Source organism: Neolamprologus multifasciatus, chromosome 15, assembly GCF_963576455.1.
Source record: "Neolamprologus multifasciatus chromosome 15, fNeoMul1.2, whole genome shotgun sequence".
Lineage (NCBI taxonomy): Eukaryota > Metazoa > Chordata > Actinopteri > Cichliformes > Cichlidae > Neolamprologus > Neolamprologus multifasciatus.
In genome coordinates, this window is record NC_140453.1 from 13,310,988 (window position 1) to 13,333,007 (window position 22,020).

At 43.4% G+C, this 22,020-nt stretch overlaps 1 protein-coding gene across 1 annotated transcript; it reads right to left on the reverse strand.

Moving 5' to 3' along the window:
• Positions 1–8,219: 8,219 nt before the first annotated feature.
• On the reverse strand, positions 8,220–15,581 carry mycn (MYCN proto-oncogene, bHLH transcription factor). The gene is made up of 3 exons (XM_085133488.1): positions 15,436–15,581; positions 14,378–15,014; positions 8,220–11,925 (listed from the first exon to the last, which is right to left on the reverse strand). Exons 2-3 carry the CDS (start codon positions 14,991–14,993, stop codon positions 11,132–11,134), a joined length of 1,410 nt encoding a protein of 469 aa, XP_084989614.1. The 5' UTR covers positions 14,994–15,014; positions 15,436–15,581; the 3' UTR covers positions 8,220–11,131.
• Positions 15,582–22,020: the final 6,439 nt, after the last annotated feature.

The window sequence follows — 22,020 nt, forward strand, 5'->3', positions numbered from 1 at the left end:
TTCTTATTAAACGATGTGATCTTTTCAGCAACCAAGCTAGAAAACTGTTTTGCCCATTCAGGATTGATGAAATCAAAGCAAAACATCTGAAAATAAAAGGATTAATAAATGCCCCAACATAGATAAAAAGGACAGACTAGAATTAGGTCTCATCCAGCTTGCGTGCAATTGACCAACCAGCCTTGCAAGACAAGTGGAAATGGTTTTATATAACACTTTTCTAGTCTTGCTGACGACTGAAAGAGCACTACCCCGCATCCATGGCCAGTTGAGAATCATCTCACTCAATCTGATAACACTAATAAAGGATCACTTTAAAGTGCCATTTTCGGCCGTAGCTTTGTCCTTATACGTGCTTGTATTTATCAATGAACAGCTGTTTACCTGCCAGAAAACCTGAGTTGAGTATTTTTTTGAGTTCAAATCAATATCAAACAAGGACAGATTGGAGGACATTGGACACTGAAATGTGTGTGGAGGAGTTGTAAAATAAGACATTTGTTTGACGTATAATCCCAGATGGATGTTAAATGTTACCAATAGTGCAAACGTCCAGCAATAACCAGTGCACTGGTGGATTGTATCTGAAGTGTCTCTTTGAGGGAGGGGGCATTAAATCAAATCCAATAATGTTCCCTGCTCCTGGTCCACCAATTAAAGTAATCAATGCCATGCCTGAGTTACCACAGCATCATAGTCTCAGGCTGTTCTGTAGACCTTCATTCCCATCAGCTCGTGAATACTACTGCCTTACTCTTATGACCGTTAAAGCTCTCTCTGAATCTGATTCTTCTGTAATTAACCCCTGTGTGTAATCCTGAGAGCTTGCTGACGGATATCCAAAATGCTAACTCGATCCCCAACCAAGGTTTCCCTGATTAGATTAGCGTGCGCTGACTCATATTCGGACAATACCGTCATCTGACTCAACAGCTGTCAAACACAAGAGATGGGCATAAGCTGCCAATTAAATATGCTAATGTATTTCATCCTCTTAGATAGGCGAATTATGTGTGTGAATAGGCTGGATTCCGGCTATTTGTCCTAATTTTCTTCAGTAATTAAAAGCTTTATTTCACCACTGTCAGGTTGTCAGCGCATACCTTTCAAGAACGGTAACAACTGCAGGAAGAAAGGGTGTAGCTGTGGAGTGAATTTGTTTTAACCAATTTAATAAGACGCGGTGATTTGCATCTGAGTTGAGTCTGCGTGCAGAAGCAGGCTGGTATTATTAAAATTGAGACTGGTGGTTCTATCTGAAGCTCACTGATCCATCGAAAAGAAGTGACAGCAAAGGCAGACAAGCCTGTAATGGACTGGTCATGGACCAAAGGCCCACCAGAGAATATCTTCTTACAAAGGCACAAAAGGGCTTGTAGAGAATGCATACAGAAGGAAAAATAGCTAAACTATCAAATTTTCACATGGTTCTTAATGATCAGAGTGAATCACATAACATGATGTCTTACAAAAAGAGACAGACCCATCTTTTATTTCCTTCAAAATTGACCGTGACGCTTCAGTAGCAGTTGCTTTGTTTTACACACATCTATGATCTATTGTCTGAAATCCTTTTCACAGGTCCAGATTTGCCACCTACTGACCTCCTCATCTTTTTCTCTCCCCATGTTGTGCAGATGAACACTGGTCCAACTGATAATGATGGGGGATATTGAAAGACGAGTAACCCTGCCGTTTCCCTCTCTCTACGATTCATTAACCCGATTTCCACTGAGCTCTGTCCCACATGTGTCAGTGAGGCGCCTGCTGAGGATTCTGCTGACCCGCGCGGCCCCCGTCCTCTGCCCTGTCGCACACCAGCTCGCCATCAAACCGACAGATAACTGTCGAGAAGCAAGCAATGTCGGCCCTGAAGTGTTGATAGCCTCCACGCATATCCTATAGCCACTTTCAGGTCCCAGGTGTAGGATATCAAATCTATATTGCTTTATGTTAATTCAGGCAATTATTTTAAAGTGAGCAAAGAAGGCATCGGCTAGTAAGATGCTGTTTGTAAGAAGAATACATGAAAACATCAGTTGTCTAAGCTTGTAGCACAATTGTAGCACAAAAAAGGTCACGTGTGGCTTCCAAAGAACAGATCGCAGCAATCACATGTCATTGCAATTCACTATTAATATCTAAAATAGGCATTTTGGACTTGAGTTGTTTTCATAGTAGTAGTAGCACTATAGTTTCTCTTATGTATTGCATTTCATGCTGCAGAGATGATTAATTAGACTTTGCAAAAGCACTTGCATGCTTGCTAAAGTAGAGAAAATAAATCACAAACTCTTCATGCCTTACATGTGTGAAACAGAGGGAAAAGAAAGAATAAATGAAGTTCAAAGTGGTAGACTGCACTCTTTTAGATTCAGTAGTATCAAAAGCAACTGCTACACTCTCGTGCTGTTTTACACAAGCTTTAATATAACTACCATTGTTTGAACTTAGTTTTCTTTTTAGAGCAGCAACAAATCCAAGTTTAATGTCTGTATTGTTTCCTTGTTGGCGGTGTGGGGGCAGGCTCTTGCTGAAAAGGCAAAACACTCCTAAACCACTCGCACTCCATCCCCGTACATCCTGTTCTCACCCCCAGTCCAGACCTTGTGCACAATCAGTCAACAGCACTTGTTTCCAAAACAATTCTGGTTTATCCAGATGTTCCCTTTGCAGACTTCAGTGACTTTTTAATTAGGTAAGGTGTCTTCCCCTGACTCGTTTATATATTAAGTGTGTCCACAGGGCATTGGCACACTACAACCATACAGAGGTTTGATCTTTCTTTTTTTTACCCAATGTACTTATAATTTTTATGACAAGTACATGTATGTTATTCACAATGTCTTGATTTCAAACGTTGATTTGATTTGCTAGTTGCACCACTTATCAACTCTCCAGTGCAAGCAGTTCAGTTTGGCAATGCTATTCAACATGAATCTTAAAGCGTTAAAAATATTTGTCTAATATGTTCACGTAGAGTCTAAATATGGACTATATTAGTCTCTGTTGGTTTGTCCACTAATCGGAGTTTCTCATAAAGCACTTCACGTTTAGCACCCATTTTTGCTGTACTGATCGTGCGCTTTTGACACAGTTTTGAAGTAGCTGGCAAACCTTGCCCCAGTCAAACACATACTCATTGATTGGCAGCAAAGCCCGCAAGGGAGTCTGGGAGGCTTGATCAATACGTCTCTCACTGAGTTCTACCTTAGTACCAGAGAGTTTCCCAGCCAGCCATCTATTAAGCATGTGTTGGTGCATGCAGAGGATGGTTTAGTTTACTCTAATTTGTTTTACAGGCAGAGGGTGTTTATTGGACCAGAAAAACATTTGTTATCTGTTTCCTCTGGAGGAACAGTCATGAATCAATCTCACTTCAAATGTACAAACACAGAAGCGCCCCGGTGATTACCCCAAATAAACACACGCACAATGGGATAAGTGTACACACACGTATGCACAGAACAACATGGGGATTGGGCAAATGCACACAGCATTCCTTTGGAAAGATATACATGGAGAAAAACATTCTTTGAAAGCCTCGTAATTAGTTTAACACATAGGACATCACGTGTTTTTGTTTCCACTGTATATATTCACAGTAGTTGCATTAGGTGAGTTATTTATACTAAACACTGCACACTTTATGTTTCATCTTGTGCCCCACCCATATGTAAAAGGATTTGTATAACAATGATGAAATGCCAGTGCTGCAAGCAGTAAAACAACGGTTACACACAGCAGGCTAGTAGTAACACGGAGCTCAAAGGTCAGTAGTTAATTCCTTTACAATTACTCATTGCAACACAGTTATACTGAAGACAAAACAACAAAAACAACTTGTGTTTAAGTGTTCTGCAAACAAGTGTCTGTGACAAGTTAAAGGTCTTTACTTGTCCAGAGATCGTGTGTATAGATTGTGGTATAGATTCAAGAAGTTCCTGAAAGCATTCCTCAGAGATTTTGGTCCATCCATGATGCAAATCTCCCACCACATCCCAAAAGTACTCTACTGGGTTGAGGTCTCATGACTGTGAAGGCAATTTAAATACAAAGAACTCATTGACATGTTTAAGACCATTTGAATGTCACTGCAAAAACTAAGATTCATCAGACCATTTTTCCAATTTTCTGTTGTCAAACTTTGGCCAGCCTATGTGGACTGTAGCCTCAGTTTCCTTTTCTAAGCTGACAGGAGTAGCACCCAGCTTGGTCTTCTGCTGCTCCAGCCCATGTGACTCAAAATTCGTCATTGTCCATAGTCAGAGTTTCTCTTCGGGATAACCTGGTTGTTGGTTTGCCCAATATGTTCTGCCGGCCAGAAATTACAGGGATACCCTGTAATTTCTGGCCGGCAGAACATATTGGGTGGATCTCTGATTAGTTTTTAAGCCCCGTTTACTATTGCCAGTGTCACTCAGTTTAAATCAGACCACCCATTCTCTTCACGCCACCGGGTCAAAAGACACTCTGCCTCCCCTGACAGGTTTTTAATTCTCAGCTACCCCTGATTAAGAAAACACAATCTACACATCGACTGGTCAGGACACAAGGTTACAAGCTGGAGTCTATTCTGCCTTTCTTCAGCTCTGTTCTCAGGAACATCAGAAGCATCTCCTGCTGTACCTTCACCGCCAGATCTCACCTCAGTCCCCAAGGAATATCATGACCTCCAGGAGGTCTTCAGTAAGGATAAGGTGTTGTCCCTTCCTCCCTACAGAGCGGAGGAAAGATGCAGTTTGCATGTTCTCCCCATGTTTGTGTAGCTCCAGGTACTACAGCTTCCTCCCACAGTCCAAAGACATGCAGTTAGTGGGGATAGGTTAACTGGAAACTCTAAACTGCCCGTAGGTGTGAATGTGAGTGCGAATGGTTGTCTGTGTCTATGTGTTAGCCCTGCGACAGACTGGCGACCCTGAAAAAGAATAAGCAGCAGAGAATGGATGGATGAATACTAAGAAAGATAAGACACTCTGTCTGTGTATTGACAATAAAGGTTTGAATGAGATCAATCACTCATTTCACTTCCACCCAGATGCCATTTATCTGGTCTCTTGATACTGAAGCAGGCTTCGTTAAATTAAACTTGTTCAGTTCCGCACTCCTTTTGATTCACCCCATACCACAAAACCATTCATAGTGGAAGCAGACGCTTATGATTCAGAAGCTGGGGCGATCATTCAGGGCCCCAAGCCAAGCTTGGCTTGTGCCTTCTTCTTGCCTCCCTCCAGCCAAGAGAAATTATGATATGGGTGACGAAGAACTGTTGGAGTCCAGGCTCTAGGATGTCAAGCCCAATGCCTTGTCCCGCCAGTTCGTCACCAACACTGACCCACCTGAGACTGCCGCATTCCTTCCTGCCACCTACAAGGCGACTTTCGACTCCTAGGATGTCGAAGATGCCATCCGCGAGGCCCTTTAGGACGAGCCTGACCTATCTACCAGTCCACCTGATCGCCACTATGTCCCGACTACAGCACGTTCAGCAGTCATCCATTGGGCTCACACCTAAATTCACCACCCTGGAGTAGGTAGGACAATTTCATTAATCAAAAGTCACTTTTGGTGGGAAACTGTGGAAAGAAGTGTCAAAGGCTATGTAGCTGCTGCACCATCTGTGCACTCAATGACCATCAGGTTTGCTACAACAAGTAAGAACCCCCATAGACCTTGGTCTGTTATAGCTTTAGATTTTGTTACCAGGCTGCCTGTTTCCTCCGCAAAGTCCGTAATTCTTTCTTTTATTGATAGGTTTTCCAAGTCAGCCCATTTTATTGCCCTAGACAAACTCCTAATTGATCATGTATTCAGGCACCACGGCATCCCTACGGCAATTGTCCTCAATCCACTTCACAGGTCTGGAAGACCTTCTGCACTGCTCTTTGAGCCAAAGTCAGCCTCAGCTCTGGATATTACCCACAATCTAATGGACAGACCAAGAGGCTCAGCCAGGTGTTGGAATCAGCCCTCCACTATGTCACCACACAAAACCCGGTAATTTGGTCTCTGAATCTTCCTTGGTTAGAGTATGCACAAACTGACTTAACTCATCTAGTGCCTTTTGAAGCCTCTCTCTGGGTTATCAGTCATCCCTGTTTCATGAGAATGATGTTGATCTTACATTTGCACTCCGACTTAGGAAATGGTACTAAAGGCTGTTGCTACACAGATGAGAACTAAGCACCCACTTCATAGTACACTCCAGGCCAAAAAATGACTCGCTGCTAGGGACATTTCCCCCAGGCCATTCACCCACAAGCTCACCCCAAGCTGCACTGGACCCTGTGAAGGTGAGACTGTCACCAGTCCTACAGCAGTTTAACTTAAACTCCCTGCATCTATGTGCATACATCCCACATTCCATGTTTCCCAAGTCAATCCCGTGCACTCTAGTCCTCTGCTCCCGCCACATACTCTTGTCTTGTATTTGCTTCTCTAAATAATAAAGCTTGTGAAAACCTTAACACTGTTCCATGTGTGTCTGCACTTGGGTCCACTCCCACATAATGGCCTCCGAGCCCTCTTGACACTAGTAGCTTAATATTCTTTTAAACTTTTAGAAGTTCAGCAGCTGACAGCAAGTTCAGGCTGGTTTGTGGCATTCTTGTGGCTTTAACTGTTAGATGTCATAGAAGCTGAGGCAGTTGGCACAGCTGGCTAATTGTCTGTGGCTCATAACAATGACTTGAAAGAATTATGTAACTTATGTAAGAGGAAGGCACTTAAATGATCAATACCCCCTAAACAGCTAGATTCAAGATCAATATAGTGTAAGGATTTGCCAGGGGAATGGATTAATGGAGGAAGTGTATAAATGTCAGCATAGATACATTACTGAATATATGTGCATTGGATGACTGTTGAAACAAAATTTACTGGCCCAGAGCTGTTTGCGCAATTACTGGTGTGGTAAGGCTTTTCCTCTTTGTTTTCTTTCTATTGTTACCACTCTCTCTCTTCCCATCTTGTCTTAATCATTACCTTTTCTTACTTTTTATCGCTCTTTCTTTTTCAGACTTTCTTAACTGCCCTCCTTCACTTTTGCTTTCTTGTTGTAGGTGCTGTGTTGTGGAGCCAAGGCCGTTTCTTCCTCAGAACGCACTCTTGAAAGGCTATTCATGTATTCTTCAATGACACCCTATTACATTTGTGTGAGAGGCTGTGTGTGTGTGTGTGTGTGTGTGTGTGTGTGTGTGTGTGTGTGTGTGTGTGTGTGTGTGTGTGTGTGTGTGTGTGTGTGTGTGTGAGAGAGAGAGATGCAGAAAGAAAAATAAAGAGAGAGAAAGGTATTCCAGGGGGGCCATGCTACAGTGCCATCTGTATGCAAATCTCCTCAGACTTTGGTAAACTTTGATCAAACACTCAGGCCTTCTTTTCTCTTGCTGTACTCCCTCCCTCTTTTCCTCCCTCCCTCTCTTGCTTAGCTGTCCACTATGTGTTCTGCAATTACTGTAGCTCCACAGCTCTTTGTCACGGCTGCATATTACTCAGCTAGGGCAATGAGTTCCCTGGAGGAACTGCCTCCACCACGCGCACACATCCATGTTTTCTGCCCCAATACCCCCCCGATACCCTCCGTGTTTCAGGCTGTACCTACAATAAGCCCAACACACACCATTTCTGAGCACCTGCGACCGTGCTGGACTCCGTAACAGATGGTGACACCCCTTCACCCCCACCCCCTGCCCCTTACACGCATGCACGACACACACAGATAAAGGGGCTCTCGCCATACGGAGCTTATTGTGGCACATGTGTGATGGGCATGCCATTGCGCAGAGCTTGGCCACATTTCATGCACACATACACACTTGTGTATGGATACATACGCTATTGTATTCCTACATTTAGGAAGGTTAATGTGTTGAATACAGATCTGGTGTTCAACAGCACAATGGAAACGTTGTGGCTAGTCTTAATGGCGGGGGTAATGAAGATCTCAAAGTAGATGACACAAACCCGCAACACGCGACACCATCTCCTGTGTAGCTTTAATGCACATCCATCAGTGGGGTCTAAGCCCATTAGAGTTGCATCGTGTGTGTGTGTGTGTGTGTGCCTGTGTGCGTGTGTCTGAGCAGTTCAGGACAGGCAGTCAGCAGGCAGAGAGATAATGGATATTAATCAGGCAAAAGCCATGGCCATATGTCTGTTTAACGCAGAAGATGGCTACTCCCTTCTAAAACAATTAGCCTCATTTTAGAGAGCAGATAGCTTAGCTGGGAGCATGAATGGCTGTCTGTTGCTCTGCGTTAGCCCTGTCATGGACTGGTGACATGTCAAGGGTGTACCCTTATTCTCGCCCAAAGTCAGCTGTAATATCCACCCCACTAATGTCAGGTTGGCTAAGTTGTTAAGGGAAAAGGTTGTTAAATTGCAACTGGAACATGTGAGATTCAAGAAGAAGCATGTAAAACAATGCATGAGCATATCCGAGCCAGTCTGTATTGGCAGGGGGTTTGGTGCTGAACACTATGAGGTGAAATTAAAGTTAATCTTACCATCTGAACCAAACAATCTCTCTCTGCTGTGATATGTTGTTTTTCTTTTTACCCCCATTTATTTTTCTGCGTTATTGTCTATGAGCTTGTTTTTATCCTATAACCAGGCAGGATAAGTCATTAGGCAGATGGTAAGGGGAAGTCCCATGAGAGGACACACACATGCACGCACACACAGGGTCTCCTGTCCTGTACACACACATGTACAGTTAGTATGCACAAAGACACCAGACCCCTGTTATGTAATCCACCAGTGCCACTCCCCCACTGAGAAGCTCAGTGTTGTACTGTCTCATCTCCCAAACAAAGTCATCTGTCTTCATATACCCCTGTCTCTCACATAGGCCTCATACCTTAGGACCATCTTGGTTCTGCAAGTAGCTAAATGACAATTGTGCTTCTGAAAAATGAAACGCCGGAGTGTTTGTTCTAGAAAGGAAGTAATATATCACTTTTGGTGAAAGAGAAACAATCATTGATCATGTTGTCCTATCTATCTTTTTAAAGGGATCACTGCAATTCATCAGCAGTGTGTATTTTATGTTGTATTAGTGCACTTCTCTCTTTCTTATACCCTCTGTGAGCACACTGCTGTGCTAAATGGCTATACAGACCGTGGCAACAGATTTCTCTTTCAGCCATCTCCAGAGAGCGCCTGAACAGACTCGTGAAAGGCGCATATTTGGGCTAAGGCCCAACACAGGATGCACAGAGGGAAGGAGGAGAGAGAAAAAGGGGAAGAGGAGGTGGGGAGGGGCAAAGCCATGTGGCCTATGTTGGTAAACAGTATCCAGCCTTGTCCTGGCATCGTGGCAGGCAGCGCACAACACCGGAGATATCAGGCGCCGGGGCCACACACAGACCACAACAAAAGGTAGACACACATTTGCATTCATACACACACACTCGGGCAGAAATACACAGACTACTAACAGACAAATAAAAGCCTCACTCTCGTGTCTGCCACTCAGCAGCTGCTCCAGTTTCCATAGCAACAGCCTGAACAATGTAGTAGGAAGAGCTGCGCTGGTGAGAGAGGAAAATAGAGAGGTGTGTGTGTGTGTGTGTGTGTGTGTGTATGAACTGAAGTGAGTGAGTGTGTAGGTGTGTGTGTGGGTGGGTGTGAGAGGCTATGCAGGGGGAGGTAGCTGCAGGGTGCGGAGACAGAGAGCATTCAGAAGACACTCGCTTTCTTTGTCAGGATGAGTCTTTGAGAGCAGCACAACAAATACAGAAATGTGGAGGCAAACAGGGAAGTAAACAGATTGAGGCAGATATGAAAGGGTGACGGGGTTTAAAAAAAATCCACAAAGGCAAAGATGAAGATTTTATGATATCTATTTATTTTTCAAAATGAGGTATTTCAAAGTGCTATGAGTTGCAGCACTAAATGTACATTTTAAATTGAAAAAAAAAAACACAAAAAAAACAAACAAACATCTTATATCTGTTTACCCAGTTCTATGCACCCGATAGCAAATATAAACAAAAAAAAAAGGAAGAAAGAAAAAAAAGATCAGGTACATGAGGATAGAACACATTTTCTGTACAAAAGAATTATTTGAGATAGAAGAAAAAATGACGAGATAAAGTGATATCTACCAGGAACTCATTTTCATACGAAAATATAAGTATCAAATTTAGTATGTATCAGGTTCACACTAAAAGCATAAAAGGTGTGTTGAATTAGTAATATAATACAATACAAAGAAAGGGAAGAGAAAAAAACAATATATTGTTATATTACAAAGTTTCATGACTCTCCAAATTGAGGCCTTACAGTACTTTTAAAGGTATATAAACTTCCAGTCTAAATGTTGGCAGCTTTCTGACATGTATATATATATAAAAAAAGAACAAGGACAAACTGTATTACAAAACAAGGCAGATCTGAGTGTATTTTGTCTGTACATTATTGTTATATACAAAAGTGTCGGCTAGCAAGGTGCGCAGTTATACATCCACTGACTTGGTTTGAGCACCAGTGTGAGAAGAGTGAGGGAAAGAGGACCTGTAGTGGCATTGTTTATGTGACGCCTCAGTCATCAGTCTTTTCAGTTTTGCAGTGGTGAAGGCAAAGTAAGTGTGCACTTCTTCTTGTACATGAACTCTCCAAGCAAAGTGCCCTCCAACACCCGTCCCTGTGGGAATAACTAGATTCCAGGCTGGTGTCACAGTGAGTACAAAAAAAGTACAAATAGAAATTATATTTTTTCAAAAACAGCAGAAGGGAAGACCAAAAAAAGTGTGTCCTCTCTCCTTCCTCATGCTTTTTTGTTTTTCGTGTGTGTGTGTGTGTGTGCATTTTTAATCTTTCTTTAATGTGACTGGATTGAAAAAAAGTAAACCCTAAACATTCTTAACGTCAACAAATGTGCAAAAAAAGTGGCGGCAGTGAAAGTCCGAGCATCCCCCCGCCCCCGGCACCCCGCCCCTCCAAGGTGTGTGTTGACATCTGAGCATAAACATCCTCTGAGATGTTGTGTTGGTGTGTGCACGTGTGCAACAGATATGGAGGCCTCTGTGTGCATCTTCTTGTGTATCAGACTTGAGTTGATGCAGAGGGGTGAGGGTGGGGGGGGTCATCCAGGGTATATTGTGAGTGTTTGTGTTGTAGCAGTTGTCTGTTAGCGAGTCCTTGCGTGCTCCAGCCTGCGCATCAGCTGTTGCCTCCGGACCTGGAGCCTTTCTTTCTCCTGCTGGAGCATCATCTCTTCCGTCTCTAGCGAGTTCACATATTCGGTGGCCTTCTTAAGGATGAGCACCTTCGCCGCCTTCTCGTTGTGCGCCAGCTCCGGCACGTGGTCGCGCAGCGTCAGGAAGCTGGATCGCAGGTCGTTGCGGCGCTGGCGCTCCAGGATGTTGTGGTTGCGTCGGCGCTCGCTGTCCTCTGAGTCGGAGCTGCCTCTCGGGCTGCTGTCCCCGCTGGAGCTGCGTTTGCTGCGCACCCCTGATGTGCTGGTGACTGAACTGCAGGATGAGGAGGAAGATGAGGAGGATGAAGAGATGGTTCTGGAAGGAAGGCGCGGGGCATCAGACATCTTTTGCTTCTTTGGAGGCGGGGTTGGGTCATCGTCTGAAGCATAGGGCGAGGGGGCTGCGTAGTTATGTTGCTGCTGGTGGACTGAACTTCTCTTCAAGATGAGCTCCTGAGGAGCCCGGCTGACGAATCGACTCACCACACCGGAACCGGACCCTGAGACAATTCCTTTTGCATCTTGACTTTTGGGGTGTACAGAGATGGTGACAGTGCCTGACGCCATGGGTGATGCCTTGGTGATTGTAGAGCGCCTCTTCTCTACTGTGACTACATCAATCTCCTCCTCTTCTTCTTCTTCGTCTTCTTCCTCCTCCTCTTCTTCTTCTTCGTCTTCCTCTTCTTCTTCTTCATCTTCCTCTTCTTCATCTTCGTCTTCCTCTTCTGAGAAAAGAAAACAAAGTGAGTGATTAATTGCTCTGACACAGCACTATTCCATCTGTGTGTGTGCCAGCAAGTGGCAAGTATACATGTGAGCGAGATCAAGGTGTAAGAGAAAGAATGTTGCTCAATACTTTCTGTGAAGGTTCTCAGTCATCCAGGTCATCGTAGTCAAAGGAGCTTGCAAAGAAAAGCGTCTGGACTTCTTTAAGTTACTTGAAGACGTTTCACCTCTCATCCGAGAAGCTTCTTCAGTTCTAAGGTCAAATGGTGGAGAGTCCCAGATATACTCTCCACCATTTGACCTTAGAACTGAAGAAGCTTCTCGGATGAGAGGTGAAACGTCTTCAAGTAACTTAAAGAAGTCCAGACGCTTTTCTTTGCAAGTTGCTCAATACTGTTTGCACAAGCAGAAACCTCTTAATGCTTAGTGTCAGTCATTTGGTAACTAATCTATTCTTCAGGAATTGACACGTTCAGTGTCAGCGCTGAGCAGACAAGCTGGATTTCTGCCTTTCATTCTCCCTCCCTTATTCAAAACTTTCTTAATCTTCTCTCGAGATGAGACAGCTTTAGTCTGGTGCTTTCAGTCTATCGGCACACCTCCACTCACGCTGAAAGTGTGCCAGTAGAATCAGACGCATTAAGAACTTAGGTTTAACTCTGACCTCTGAAGTTAAAAATCTCATTTCCACCTGAGCTCTTGATCTTAATACATGTGCTAATGTTGAGCTGAGCAGGTGACCCTTATCATCCACGAGTGCTTTTGGAGGTGACAAGAAGTGACCGACCAGAAGCAGAGCGTGAGGCCCCATTAAAATGCCTTTGTTATAATGGCTCCCATTATCAGCTCAGGAGCATCTGAGGAGTGTGGCATTTTACAACTTATGGTAACCCACTTCAGACACTACTGCACCAGAATGTCTGAACACACATGCTGCACACACACACACACACACACACACACACACACACACACACACACACACACACAGTTTATTCCTGTCATCACAACAAAGCTGGCCACAGCTGGCTGGATGAGGGGGTGTCCCTGATTTTGCCACATGTGTGGCTGGGATTTAGCTCTTGTTGTTTGAAATTCAGAATGGAACAACTCTTTAATTGAGGTGGAATGAATATAAAGAGAAGAATGTCAATTCATGTCTCAGCAGATATTAGTTTCAGTTTGTAAACAGGAAAATGAAGAGGAGCAGTGCCTGACCCTGCTTTTCCTGCGAACAGCTTCTGTTTTTTGTTTGTTTGTTTTTTAAATGGGGGTCCTCACAGTTTATCTTTTATGGTCAGTTTCCCCTTAATGTAAAAGTGCACAAGGCGTGCTGCACAACGAAGAATGGGTCGCTTCAAACGCCAGAAGCGCAGTGGCGGGCGGCAGTGCGCGCTGGACGGTGGGGCGGCAGGCGATCGGATCACCACCCTTTAAGCTCCAGACCTGGAGGGGCGCCAGGGAGACAGCTGTCGAGATGGAGCGCTTGTTCAAAGCTGTCACCCCCTCCCTCCCACACACACACGCACACACACGCCTAAAAGAAGCTCTCCTCCGTCCTCTTTTATTCGCTGTAGAGGAGGTGTTTGGCAAGGTTGGCTGAGTCTATCCTCTGTGCCAAGCTGGGGGGCTTTGTACTACAGTTCCACAACGAAAACACGCTGATAGGGGCTGGTGTTTGTTTAGGGAACTTATAAAAGACCGGTGATGGAAGTCTTAGTTTTTAAGTACACATAACATTCATTACCCAATCTAAACACATCTAACATTATGATCCTGACACAAATCCCGTATTTCCGTTTGAGACGTTATTTCTTGTTTTCTCTTTCTGAGTATTAATTTTAGATATCCCCTCATCTCGGGCGGCAGTTGGCTCAGACTGTCTGTCTCAGACTGTGGAGTAAGTGTCAGTTTGTCACCCACTGTGCGCAAATTGTCCCTCAATTCATGCGTAATGAAAGCGTTCACGGTACCGTGAACCTGACACTTTATCAGCTCATCGCATTATTAAACACCTTTTCATCTCCTCCCACAACCTGGTCTGACTGTGTGTGTGTGTGTGTGTGTGTATGTGTGTGTGATGTCTTTTTGTTTGGCTCAGATGCCAGCTGAGTTCAGTAAGTCACAGAATTCCCCATTTTACCGCCATCTGCCGGATGGAGACCTTGTTGATTACATAAACCTCGTTCACTGTGTCACTACTCCACTGCGCGATCATGTGCGTGTGTGTGTGTGTGTGTGTGTGTGTGTGTGTGTGTGTTATATCTAACGAGGTAATCCGATTCTAGACCAGTCATATGAACAATCTGCACTCACTCCGATTTGTTAGGGTAGGGGCTTACAACAAAAACAACAGCAACAACAACAACCAACACAATACTACTACTACTACTACTACTACTACTACTACTACTACTAATAATAATAATAATAACGTCTTCAAATCCTTACCGGAGTCACTAGGCGCGCTCCCGTGCACCGTGGATGTTATAATGGTCCCAGATGAGTCCCTGGTGTTGTTTTTCTTGTTGATCGGGAAAGGGAACACTACTGTGGGGTCCACACACTCTGACATCGAGTTGCGGCTCACCACCTCCTGCGCCTTGACGCACACACTCCTGCTGCCTGCTGTCGCCGTGGAAATAGCTTTGCCGAGTTTCTCCGTAACCACCCGTTCCAGCTTTTCCCTGGCAGAAAAGCCACTCCACATACAGTCCTGGATGATGATGCTGTTGGGATTAGAATCCAAAGCGGAGCCGAACAGATCGTCGGATGCTCCCCATATATCGTCCCCAGGCAGGAGCAGCAGCTCGGATGCCCAGTCCAGTGGGTCCCCTAACCCGAAGCCAAGGGGGTCTGCTTCCAGCGATGCAGTTGCCGGCTCTCCCGGTAACGCGGCGCGGCTTGGAGAGAGGGGCGGAGTGGGCAGCAACTCGAATTTCTTCCAGATGTCCTCCCCCGGTGGCGCAGAGTCGGGACCGCAGAAGTAGAAGTCCTCATCCGGATAGAAACACGGTTGTAAGGAGTCAAACTCCAAATCGGAGTTTTTACTTATGATCGCCGGCATTCTATCCCACAATCGAAAAACCTGTGAAGAGACAAAAGCTGATTTAGTCCTCAGTGAAAGAGCGTCTCGTCACATTCCTTCTCTCCTCTATCACACCTGAAAACGGCACTGTAGAAAGAGCATGAGCCAAAGCCCACACACAGACCCAGTCTGCTTGACTGAATTCCGCGCTAACTCTTCTGTGGGGTTTAAAAACCACAAAAATCTCAGAGGAGAATGTGCGTAAATGTGACCATGACGCACAGGCGGTGCAAAATGACTTTTGACGCACGATTCACTAAAGACCCCCCAAGAAAAACGATTAAGAAACAAAAAGCATGCTTACCAAAAAATAAATCAATCAAATGACAACAATGAAATCGAGCAGACACTATGTTTTGCCTAAAATGGGAGAGAATAATAACACTTGTACGTTAAGCTGCTGAAGTGTGAAGACACTCACCTTGTCCTGGCTTGGGATGATGTACGAAATAAAAATTTCTCGTATCTCGCAGTCAGTAATACAGAGACAAGAATGTGAGCAGTCATCTACTTTGGGAGCAAACACAGTCCTCTGACACACTTTCTGGATGGCCACAGAGTGTTATACACTCAGTAAAGCGCTAGGAAGCTCCTCCCTCTCAAAGCGGGGGTCGGGCTTTCGTTTTGATGGACGCGGGAGACAGGAGCTTTCTTTCAAGGTGAATGGAGAAAACAGCCTAAACATCGCGAGCAAGAACGAAAGCCGGGGGGATGAAAAAGGGAAAAGGATGCAAAAGAAAAGTGTAAATGAGAGAGTATTCTCATCATGCATTATTGATACAATCAGGCAAACTGTCTTATCTGGTCAATGGGGTGTCATAGGAAACTGAAGCAGAAGCAAGACAAAGTGCAAGCTGGTGCTAGCGAGCTTTACCCCAAGTGTTTTATCTCTGTTTATAATTAATTAATTGATTATTAATTGAGTTTTTGAGTTGAGAAAACAAAAGAAAACAAAAGAAGAAACATTCTGTGATGAAAGTAACAGAAACCAACATAATACATTATTCTTTTATAAAACGTATTTTAGAACAGGGTAACCCTCAGCTTTATAAATGCAATCCACGTGTTTATGTATTTGTTTAAGTTGTTACGAACACGAGTCAGTAATTCAAAATTATGTTAAGAGATGTTTTCCTACACAGCAAACCCTCCTGGCCCTGTAGCTGTCCTGTAGAGCTCTAAATGTCATCTTCTCTTTTGTCTGTGGACCACCAGCATCTCAGGATGAAAGACAAAGTAGGGCTCACTGCGCCCTCACACGGACACACCCCAAAACAACAGTGGAAACGCGCTCTAACACGAGCGAGCGAGCAAGACAAAGACATAAAAACACCAGATCGGGGTTTTTTTTCTCTCCGCCAAAATTAAAGACAGAATGCAAGTCGGGAAAAATACCAAACTTCTCCTGGGTTTGAAGGAGGAGCATTTTCTGGGACAACCCGCTGTGCAGGAGAGATTTCAGCTGTCTCCGGGATAAGACAAAATTCAAGAAGAGCTTGTTACGTAACCCCAAGCAGTGGTTGTAGTTGGAGTCATTCCCATTCCCTTTTTAATGACAGCTTTAGGAAGAATGGCGCATCTGTAATTATGCGCACAGGCACAGGCGTACACACACAGTCCTGATACTGACTTGCAGAGAAAACGTTTACAAAGCAGATTCCGGTTCAACGCCAGCTGTGGGCAGGAAGAGTGACGGCTTCCAGTTATTTTCAGACAAACAATGGAAGATGATAAAAACAGCATTTAATATTTTGAGATTCTATCTTTTTTTTCCTCTTATGAACAATTGATATTAATCATAAATGTGACTGCAATCATATATTTCTTAATGAATTAAAAAAAAAGATGTTTGAAATTTAGAGCTACCAGACATTTCATAACAGAAAAAGTCAATTTTAGTTTATCAACAAACTTTTTTTTTTTTTTTTGTGAGGGGTTGAGGTTGAGTTCAAAGGACTAAAGCCAGCGAAAAGTGAGAATCTGCAGCTGTTTGGTGTACGGAGTAATAGGGAGTTTCCTGGGACTGCAGCTCCCAGGAACATGGAGAGATGGGGGTTTGGAGTAAGAAACGCCATGAAATCATGGTTCTTGCCAGTTAGATCCTTTTTATTTCTCTCAAACTACTGTTGAGCTTGACCCTTCGGCAGCTTCCTGTACTGTGAAACAGGGCAGCGAGTGGGAGTGAGAACAGAAGGAAAAGTTTTTTTTTGTATTTATTTATTTATTTATTGTCCACTGTGGATCAGTTGAGCACAGGAAGCTGTTTACTGCTCCTATGGACCAAAAAAAACCAAACTGTCAAAGAAAAGTAATGCTGGTTTCATGGTGTTATGAAGTGTCTTGGCATAGAGTTAAAACACTTGCTGAACCAGATGAGATGAAGAGATGCACACACACATTTCTTTGCATTGAAATTGCCCAGATGTTCTTAAAATATTATCACCTGTTATTTGAAGTAACACCAGAAAGCTATTCTCATTCCCAGCCTAAATAAGATAAAGAGGCAACTCCAGCTCTTTCCCTGAAGTTGTCAAATATAAATGAATGTGTTGCTTAATATGTAGCTCACTAGAATCCATAATTACATAGACAAAAAGACAGATTTGCTAGGTGGAATAATGCTGGAGGAATAATGCTTTCCTTGTTTTTATGACAATTTGCATGCCCAGTGCCCCCTCCCAGCATTCACCACTGGACCGGGACATGGATGGTTAAGCAATTAGGCCAGTTTTGATAAAAGATTCATAAGTCACCACAGTGGATAGCGCAAATACAAGCATGTTGTGAGTAAATTCTACAGCTTTGACAGGCTGTGTGCAGTCAGAGAGCATTCATACGATATTAATATGTGAATTGTGCGCATCAGAATGTGTGTGTGTGGTGGCTGCGTACGTGTGTGTTGATTCTTACTGATGTCACATATCATTCAGAGCAAACATTCAGTGATGTAGTGGACTTGAAGATAAGGTATACGTGATCACATCACCATGACTTGGAAATATTCATAAGCTGTCCACGGTGTATGTTCTCCTTGAGTGTTTTGGAAATGAAATACAGACTTGTTTACTTCTTTAAAACATTGTAGACATGTATGTTAGATGTGTATGATTAAAACACGTGGTTTATTGACTTTAAGTCCTAATTTAAATCTGTATGGGCTCATATGGGTGTTTCAGCATGTTTTTGCAAGTATCTAAATCTTTAAGGTGTATTTAGAGTCGAGACAGTCGTTCCACAGTGTCATCACTAGAAAATCCTTGTACAAATCCAGCAATTTCAGGTCATAAATTAACCTGTGCTCTGCTCAGTCTGTGTAAGGCATTGAGTCTCTTTTTCTGTAATCGTGTCAGGTCAGGTTGCACAGTGGCAATCCTCTGCTAAAACAAACCAATTCCAAGAAGAGGCCGTATTTGTTCTCAAGTCACACCATTAGATGTCAGCTCCAGCAAGTCCCCCATCCCATAGACCACACCTAAACAGCAGAGCCTACACACCCACCCCTTCCCCCACCACCTTCACATTTACCTCACCCCCCCCCCCCCCCCCCAAGGTAAAATAGATGGTAACCTTATCCCTAAGGTCCACCTGAGGAAGCAGTGTCTGAGATCTAGTGGCATCTAGTGGTTAGGGTTACAGACTGCAGCCAGAATGCCCTTCGCTTCATGCTCCCCTCACACATGTTTTAAGGAAATTTCACTAAAAATGCACACATACACAAACACACACACACAAATGCAGGAGACTCTCTTTAGAGCCAGTGTTTGGTTTGCCCATTTTAGGCTACTGTAGAAACAAAGAGGTGCAAAATGTAGGGATTCAAGTAAAGGGGCCTGCTACATCTGTAGAGCTAGAATGGATTGGGTGGAGGAACAGCTGGGAGACGATATGGGTATATCAGTATAACAGTCAACTCCAATAAGGCTGATTTTTTTGAATGCCTTCAGAGTTTGATGACCAACCTGCGAAAACTGTATTTAACAAATAGCAGAAACTCATTTAAAGGTTTTGGCTCTTGATGTAACTTTGAGCTTTGGTGCTTTTTTTTTTTTTTTACAGATTTCTCTTTAGTGTGTGTGTGTCCAGAAGTCAGGATGTAAAAAGCAACTTAGCTAAGTCCACAAAAGAAACATAAGGCTGCAACATGCCCTTTTTCAAATGCCTAGCAGTGAAACAGCCAATCACAGCCATTTACCAATGGTTTGATCTAGGAAAGTACTAACCCCTTTCTTATTGCTTATAGCAATCGATCCCCCTACACACTGCACCTTTAACAGAAACCTTCACAGAAATTCAACCGCTTCAGTCTCATTTGAAGTTACTGATCCACCCTTTTTTTCTTTATTTCTTGGAACTGGTTCAAGAGGACAGTGTAATATATAATTTATGCTTTATGAGTTTTTAATCCTCTTTAGAGTCAAGCTAGCATGCAGTTTAAGGCTAGCCAAATGTCGTGCATGGACACCGTGGTTGATTTTCTGTTAAGGAGCACGTGTGTCTATTCCAAAAGTCCTGAGTGGAATCTGACCGTTCAGATGCAGCAGATGATGATTCAGGTTAAAGGAAGCCTTTTATGTTTAATGCTGCCGCCAGTTATGACTTCACTAGGATTTTGTAAGACACTTAACTTTGTAAGGGAAAGAAGGAGCGAGTTGCAACAAAGCCCTGAGGAATTTCTATGAGATTTCTATTGCCATTCCTCGGTGAAAATCCCCGCCAAAAACATTTTTCGACCATTAGAAAGCCATATAAACCAATATGACAGATATGCTTGGAAAAATGTTTGTTTTCCCATGTCTATTTTTGGTCCTTGTTTTCCCATCAGGACTATTTTGGGAAGAATAAACTTGCTGAGGAAGTAGTTTGCCCTTTAGATATTACATTTTGAGAGTGCCAAACGTGTGCCTGTGTGAAGAAGTGTCTTGTTAGATCTTGCCCTCAAACTGTGTCTTAAGTATGCCTACAGGTCTACCTGTGCAATTAAACTCGGCACATCACATGATTCATGAAGCATGTAAACATCACTTTTTCCACTTGAGTAATGCTTCTGAATATTATTTTCAGGTTTTCTACTGCAATCTATTCCACCCAGGTTAATGCTTCCTTTGTTGTGCTCCGAGATCCTTGAAGGTGCGAGAGAATACAACAGCACACTGACCCCCTGGAGACATTTCCATGTAAAGTCTAGAAAGCCACAGAAAATATTTTGCAACAGAAAAGCAAATTTGCATGACTATGTTTCAAAAGCAAAGCCATTGTAACTACAGGCAGTGTCATCATATCTCAGTGTGCGAAAAGATACAGGTTTACTTGGTTGGCTTCATCGAAGGTTGCTGCCAAGGGAGTACAGAAACACATCAACTGTTAGGATCTTTACTTGCCAGTGTCAGCTCAGGAATGCATAAAAAGATGTCATGCAAATGATGAGCAGGCATCCAGTGTGGGAGCTTATTCAGAGATAAAGTGATATGAGCATTTACTTTTTTTTTTGTTTGGGTTTTCACCTTTTTTTTGATGATGTTAAAGAAAAAGATTTCAAAAGGTGTTTGCACTGAGGAACAATCCCATCGTGAAAGTGGGACTAGATGTTACCTACATCGTAGATCTCCCATATCAGGGAGTTGTTTATTTATTCATCAAATTGATCAGTTCTGGTCTTCAACAGTTCCCATAAAGCGTAAAATAGGATGCAGCATTGGGTGTAATTGTCCATCGCTGTTGTGGCATGGATCACATTGCAAGTTATGGATCAAGTCGCGACTGTAAACCAAACTCCAGGCCTCCCAACGATGCACAATTGGAAATCAATATGAGATAAATTAACAGCATGGGTCACGCTAATGTGATCCACTGAGTCTGATCTGCTCTTTTCACAGAGAGGTGGAAAATTTATCCATCACTCCATCACTTGGACACTATCACAGGGAAAATGCGCGCCCACGGCCCCACTGCACCTATTTACAAAAAGCTCGCCAGACACAGCCTGGGAGCAGGGCTTAGCCGTTTAAAGTGGTGAGTGTAAATTCAGTTTTGCCTCGACAGCTTTATAGGCCCATTGTTGCTCTCTTGTGGAAAAAAGGGAGGATTTTGGTGTGTTTGTGGAGCTGTGAATCAGGGGAAGGAAGCCTTATTTAACTGATATTGGTGTGGGTATCAGTCACACGCACACAGAAAAACCACAGACTGTTAAATAAACTCCAGTCTGATAAGAAAAGCCATACAATAAGCAACTCTCCGATGCCTGCTCATTAGAAAGAGAGAATGGCCACCTGACTCAGCAGTGTCTTTCAGCTCGTTGTTGTGTTTTTAGACAGCAGTGTCACTGTTTTAGTTCATTCTGAGCATTCTCATCGGGGTACATTTGGCTGTAGCACGCACCTGTTTTTGAGGAAAGAGCTGGACAAACATGGACCACCTGGTCAGGACAGACACATTTAGAAACTAAGTAGTGAGCTTCCTAGAGACACCCCAATAAATTCCAGTGGAGAATAATCCGTATGTAATGAATATGTCGTTTGTAAGACGACAAGATTTGTTTGTGGTTTTTGTTTCTCTTCCAAATACTGTTGACCAATCACATCTGAGCAGTCTTTGGTTGCATGCAATTAAGCAGTCCACGTGAAGAGCAAAAGAGGGAACGCATACAAAAATGCATTCTTAAAACCAGTGACAATCATCTGACAACAATTTAGGTTCTTATTTGTTTCTTTTTCGAATTCATCAGCTTCTTAAAGAGTGTCCAGCAGATTAGACTGGAATGAATCATCAGATGACAAACGTCCGGTTCCCAGATGAGTTGGACAAAATCACACCTCCAATTGAACTTTAAAATGTTTGCTATCTCCTGAATATGAAAACAGGCAGTTGTTTTAAATACGTTTGCCACAAACACTCTCAGTGCGGTGTTTACACCTGCTTTCTGCTTCTCTTACTATTAAAAACGTTAAGGTTGCTGCCAGAATTCAACCCAAAATACCTCAGATTCACCACTCTCATTTTCATTTTGTGG